Source organism: Gadus chalcogrammus, chromosome 2 (assembly GCF_026213295.1).
Source record: "Gadus chalcogrammus isolate NIFS_2021 chromosome 2, NIFS_Gcha_1.0, whole genome shotgun sequence".
Classification (NCBI taxonomy): domain Eukaryota; kingdom Metazoa; phylum Chordata; class Actinopteri; order Gadiformes; family Gadidae; genus Gadus; species Gadus chalcogrammus.
In genome coordinates this window covers 22,531,623-22,538,226 of record NC_079413.1, presented here as the reverse complement: position 1 = coordinate 22,538,226, position 6,604 = coordinate 22,531,623, and the positions used below count along the sequence as shown (strand labels likewise).

The window sequence follows — 6,604 nt, the reverse complement described above, 5'->3', positions numbered from 1 at the left end:
CTTATGTCCCTACACACATTGTGGGACAGGTGGCTAAATCTTTAATTTTATGTCACCTGGATTATTGTGCACCAGTATGATCCTCTGCATCTAAAGGTCAACTAAAGAAATGACAAACTGCCCAGAACAGAGCTGCCAGGTTAGTATTACATTTTCCCAGACGAACAAACACTACCGTCAACTCACATGGTTAACGGTTAGAGCAGGATGAATTTCAGTACCTCAAAATTTTTCAGGAACACTGACTTCTCTTCTCAACCCATTTCTTCTGTAACCAAATTATTAGTAGTCAGGTTCATTCTCATTTTACTAGTCAGCCGATGGTGGCCAGACAATGTTACAAGGTCCAAAATCAAATGCTTTAAAGAGAACAGTTATTTCTCATGCCATCAATCATTGGAATAATTGCCCACTAAATATACGCAAATTCAATAACAAAGTGTCTTTCAAGTACCATTTGAGAGTGCACTATTTAAATCTGTGAATGGACAACCTACTGTATGACTGCGATAATGAGTGTAAAACCCATGAATGTAATAACTTTTTCTGAATAGTTTCTGATGATGTTTACAATAATTTACTGCTTTTAGATGATCATTGTTACCTTACTGTAATAATGATTTGTATCTTGCGTATTGTTATGTTCTATGTCTTTCTGTGTGGATCCCGGGAAGACTGGCACGTCCCACTTTGGTGACAGCTAATGGGGATAATTTTAAACAATAAACATTAACCATGAACATACACATATACATATTTATTTAAACATACATATCTACATATAATCAACATATAGTGTTTGTGTGTATGTGCGCATGCGACTGTCAATTATAAGGGAGGAACGTCGCCATGTATGAAAAAATCAGACACACAAGTGTGTTTTGTGTGTGTGTGTAAGTATCATTTACAACTCTAGTCACAACTCTCCATTTCAGTAGATATATCAATTATTTAACACCACTTGTAGCTAACAGTAGAGCATTTGCTTTAGCACTTAAAGTTATGACGTCCAGTCCAGCCTTGTATGTATCATGCAGGCCCATGGGCGTCGATGTTGTGATCGCTTTACACCAACATCACTTTGCAGGGATTCCTAGCCCTGATCTTTAAGTTACGTCTGGGCTGATTCTAGTCTTGATGCACTCATCTCTCTGTTACAGTTAGTTCAATTCTTTCTTTTATTTGCCATGCAATTTCAACAAAACTTGGACTTTGGACAGGAGAGTGGAGTGAGACAGGGAAGTTTGTTGAGGTAGAAGGAAGAGGAAAATTCATGCAGCATCAAACTGCAGGCATAAATCAAACCTGGGTCACTATAAGAAAAAATAGATAGATAAAGAGATAGAGTGATAGAGTGATAGAGTGATAGAGTGATAGATAGATAGAGAGACAGACAGACAGACAGACAGACAGACAGACAGACAGACAGACAGACAGACAGACAGACAGACAGACAGACAGACAGACAGACAGACAGACAGACAGACAGACAGACAGACAGACAGACAGACAGACAGACAGACAGACAGACAGACAGACAGACAGACAGACAGATAGATAGATAGATAGAGGAATGGATAGATATATCATAGAGATAAATATATAGATAGATAGAGAGACAGAGGGATATATAGATGGATTAATGCATGGATAGATGAATAGATAGAGATATACAGAGAGAGATGGAGGGATAGATGGATAGATAGACAGAGGGATATATATAGTGACTAGTAACAAGTCCTCCTACTACAGTTCTCCCTGTACTGAAGGGGGCGACGGCAAAGTCTGTCAGGGCTATCCCTCTTACTCACACAAATACACACACACACATGCACACATATCCAAATTAACAAACACACGCACACAAATAGAAAGAGCGCTTGAACATGGTGAATCATAGAGAGAATCATGTTAATGTGCCGATTAACCCTCTCTCTGTACAGATCTCTTTCTTCTGCTATGATGGGAAACTGATTAATATCCCACATTTGATATAAACTAATTACTGGTGCTTGAAATTTATTTATATCCTATATTGAGCAATTACTAATTACTGGTTCTTGAAATGTTTTTCAATCCTATTTGGAAGATTACTAATAACTGGTACTTGAAAGGATTTAATATCCTACGTTGGATAATTGTAAATATATATTATCGAAACGAGGGGGGTGGCTGGGTAGCTTGGGGGGGGGGGGTCTTCTAAAATCACACAGACTGCTTTTAGAAAAGATAAGTTGTAGTTGTGATGACATTCAGTGATTTTGATGATCGTTCCCCATTAGAAACAGAAAAAATAAGCCTTATGTGAGCATTCATGGCTTCCAAAGTGCAGCATTAATTAATCGTTTTGATGACTGCAGCCTTTCAGACCAGTGAATTATGGCACTGGGTTTAGGGGTGAGATTTGACCATGGTCCCTGACCTCCCTAAACCTTATTCACAATATGGGGTACTGCCTCTTGTTACTTGTACATATCTTTTCAATCGTATGTCTAGCAGAAATTAAGGCTGCTTTTAAAAATTGCAACATTTCAAATAATTGTATATTAACTTGAAACATCATGACATTGATCTATGACTTAAATTACCTAGCATTATTTTTCTCAATGACTCAATGCAGGAAGCAGATAAATAACTTGGTCCAAACGACACACTTGTTTCTTATTGAGCTGATTATGTTGCACAGCTATAAACAAAGAGAGATTTCAGAACAACAATGCACACGTATCTTTCTTTGGGAAAAGCAGTCACCGTTGTGGGCTTCTTCTAATAGTTGCTATGGGTGTTGGTTGCATTCTGAGGTTCGATTTCGAAATGTAGCTGTTGTCTTTGCTCACACAAGGCCTGTTTAACTGTCATGTTGTGCTAATGCTATCTTGTCTTGCAGAGTGTCTTGGGTCTGCTTGTTGCTCTTTGGTGGCAGTCTTGCTGCATCAATGAAGGGTAACTTAATTTACTTATTTAATTTTGAACAATGATATTACTTGTATAGTGTGGCTTTCTCAAGGCATGTTTTCCCCCTTTAGGGTACAACAATCCCTATACCGATGCCAGCCGTGGACTTGGGGGTTTTCAAGAGGAGCAGCTTGTGTTTTCTCCATCAGAAGTATTGAGTTCCTATGGCCAAGCAACAGGCTACGCAGACAGAAGCTACAGAGCCCCAATAGCACTACAGATAAACTGGGACTTGTTCATGCCTCATGAGCCAATCACGTTCCCTTTAAACCCAACCTACAAGACTGTGAGAAGGTCTAATGATCTGCATGGCGGAGTATTCGTTGAGCCTTCTACCCAATCTTCAAAGCCAGGGAGCTTTGGTTTTCCCAGTTCTGTACCCTCCTTCGACCCTGTCCCCCATCATCGGTTCACCGACTCTGAGGTTACGCCCATCAATTCGACACTTGATGCTGACCCAGTATCTAGCATAGGATACGGCCTGCCTCAGCACCTCAGCCTCCAGTTTGACAGAGCAGGTGACGACCAAGGCTATTCCCCTAACTTTGAGGCCAAGCACCCTTCTTCTGAAAATGCACAGCTTCCTTCCAAAGAGGTTGGCCCCTCCAACTACAACTCGGACAGTGCTGTCCAGCCAAGCAGTTGGCCGTCTCGACCCTTCGAGAGCAAAGAGGCGCCGGTATTCTCCAGTGATTCAGCTCACCGGGCCCAGGCTGCGCCGATTGAAACCCCTGCCTTTCCCAGCTATAGGAGCCATTTTGTCTTGGACTCCACGCCAAGTAAAGGGGCTGCACAACCAGGCCGCTACCGTACGGTTACGCCACAGCTGCCCAGCACCCATCAGCTTGCGATGCCAAAGGAGGTGAGCATGCCGTTCCCATACACCTACATTGTTCAATCCAGAGGTCGCTACGGACGAGGAAGGAATGTGAACCGCAAGACCAGATACTACAAGAAGGGCCCTCCACCTGCCTCGTTTGGCCTAAAGAGACAAAGAAGATGGAAACTCTGATCCAACGATCATGTATTATCATTGCCTGTTGATGCACTAAAGCTAATATTATATTCAGCATTATTTTTATGTATTTTTATGATTTGGTTTCATTAAACTAAAATCAAAATGACTTCATGTTTTATTCTTTGCTTGGTATTTCTTTTTCAGAGGGAACTTACTGAACTGACTCCTGAGACTGTATTTATTGTGTTTTAAAATGTTTGAATGTCAAGCAATTCAATGTTGCAGAGTAAGAAGTGCATACCTTGTGACATGAACTGGTAATTATGGTTTGTAAGGTCATTCATGAAGTAGATAAACACTACTGCACTTCTTGATTTGTTAGGGTAAAAGTTGTCTGTTAAATCTAGAGTGAATATCTTACTAACTACTTGGTGCATGAGGCCTTTTGAAGTCATTGTAAATGCTGGCTTATTCTTTCAAACTGTCAATTGTTGACTAAATAGTTGGTCAACTTAATTTATGCTTTATAAACCACCTTAATTTATTTTTCTTGGTAATGAATATGTAGGAAAAATGCTTCATGAATGATTCATTCACTTAACTTTCAAATGCTTAAGTTGTTTGTATTGTGCTAGCCAAAATGTTCTGATTAATTGACCACAGTGGGATGAGGCGTCATTATCACCACATTGCTGTGGTAAATGTTTGGATCTGGATGATTCATCTGCTGTCTCGGGATACTCCATTTGCTTTAGCTGGGGAGGGTCAATGGCGTTGACCAGTTTCAATGGAGTATCTACTGCAAGTCTTCCCAATGTGTGGAATGTCTGAACTACTTTTACAGATAAGAATTGACACCAAACTACGTTTAGGTTATTTTACATTAATTGGTTATACATATTGCTTATTTCATCATCTCATCATCATTGGACCCTCTTCAGTTTGCTTACCAGCCAAGACTAGGTGTGGAGGACGCCATCATTTTCCTGCTCCACTGTGCCTGCGCCCACCTGGACAGTCCGGGAAGCACTGTGAGAATCCTGTTCTTGGACTTCTCCAGTGCGTTCAACACAGACTTTCAGTTCCTCTCTGAGTCCTGCCGCCTGCAGAAGTTTGCGGACGACTCTGCAATTGTTGGCTGTGTTAGTGAGGGGAAGGAGGAGGAGTACAGGAGCGTTGTGGACTCCTTTACCGAGTGGTGTGCAACTAACCATCTGCTTATCAACCCCACCAAGACTAAGGAGCTGCTGGTGGATTTCCGCAGGAGGAAATCTGCCCCTACACCCATCTCCATCAACGGTGTGACTGTGGATGTTGTCCAGGATTACAAATACCTTGGAGTATTCCTGGATAACAAACTGGACTGGGCCAAGAACACCGAGGCTGTTTATAAGAAGGGCCAGAGTCGACTCTATTTCTTGAGGAAGCTCCGGTCCTTCAAAGTATGTAACATCATGCTGAGGATGTTCTACCAGTCGATGATAGCCAGTGCCATCTTTTTTGCAGTTGTGTGCTGGGGCAGCAGGCTGAGGGCAGCAGATGCCAGGAAGATCAGTAGGATCATCAGGAAGGCTGGCTCCATCCTGGGGGTCCAGCTGGACTCTTTGGTGGTGGTGTCTCAGAGGAGGATGCTGTGTATACTACACAATATCCTGGACAACAATGCTCACCCTCTCCACCAGGTGCTGACCTCGAGCAGAAGCACCTTCAGCAACAGACTCATCCTCCCCCGGTGTAACACAGAACGCCAGAGGAAGTCTTTTCTTCCTGTGGCCATCAGACTGTTTAACGCATCTACCTCCGGCTGCAGAAGGGACCGTGGAGACACTATGCCCTGAGACCAATGTCACTTTATTTATTTAATTATTTTTACCCAATTTATTTATTTAATCACTTTAGTTAATTAATGCTGCCAACAATTGCTGCTATAATATTTATTTATCACTTTACCACTTTTACCACTAATACCACTTTTATCTAATCGCAACTTTTCACTTATTTAGTTTGTACTTATTTTATTTCCATCTATTTTTACTCCAACCCTGTATTACTTTCCCACCTTTGTATTGTAACTGTTGCACAATAATTTCCCTCGGGATAAATAAAGCATCTTGAATCTTTCATAGGTTCAACATTTCAGAGCATATGCAGGTATTTGAGGTATGTAGGTGTTGACTTTCTATACAATGAGATACTTTGTCTGTTCTTCCCCTCCCCGGGATATATTTTTATTAGAGCTGTCAAGTGATTAAAATATTTAATCGTGATTAATCGCATTAATGTCATAGTTAACTCACGATTAATCGTGATTAATCGCAAATTCTTTTTCTATGCTAAATATCCCTTGATTTTTTTGTCCCATAATTCTTCTAATTTTAATTCTCTTATCAACATGGTGAAGTGCATCGGCTTGCCTTCCGCAAATGATTTTTTATTGATAACATTTGCATATACTGATCAAAACAGGACGATACAAAAAAGAGCCTATAGTGCAATTAAACGACTGCTTTAAACAAATGTTAAACATTAAAAAAAAAAAGAAGTTTAAATAAAATTGCGTTAATCGCGCGATACATTTAACGCCGTTAAAATTGGTTTGCGTTAACGCCGTTAATAACGCGTTTGACAGCTCTAATTTTTATATTTGATCACAGGATAGAAAAGCAAGCGCTAAGAGAGCTTCCATTCTTT

At 40.7% G+C, this 6,604-nt stretch overlaps 1 protein-coding gene across 1 annotated transcript; it reads left to right on the top strand.

Moving 5' to 3' along the window:
• The first annotated feature begins 2,657 nt into the window (after positions 1-2,657).
• On the top strand, positions 2,658-4,834 carry LOC130403526 (DNA-directed RNA polymerase II subunit rpb1-like). Its single transcript, XM_056607923.1, has 3 exons — positions 2,658-2,801; positions 2,888-2,943; positions 3,027-4,834. Exons 1-3 carry the CDS (start codon positions 2,779-2,781, stop codon positions 3,965-3,967), a joined length of 1,020 nt encoding a protein of 339 aa, XP_056463898.1. The 5' UTR covers positions 2,658-2,778; the 3' UTR covers positions 3,968-4,834.
• The last annotated feature ends 1,770 nt before the right edge of the window (positions 4,835-6,604 follow it).

Bases quoted from the DNA above. Each gene is read 5' to 3' on its own strand.
- LOC130403526 (XM_056607923.1), top strand. From the start codon at position 2,779: ATGGGTGTTGGTTGCATTCTGAG. The intron at 2,802-2,887 runs GTTCGATTTCGA...CTTGTCTTGCAG, and splicing joins GGTGTTGGTTGCATTCTGAG to AGTGTCTTGGGTCTGCTTGT. The intron at 2,944-3,026 runs GTAACTTAATTT...TTCCCCCTTTAG, and splicing joins TCTTGCTGCATCAATGAAGG to GGTACAACAATCCCTATACC.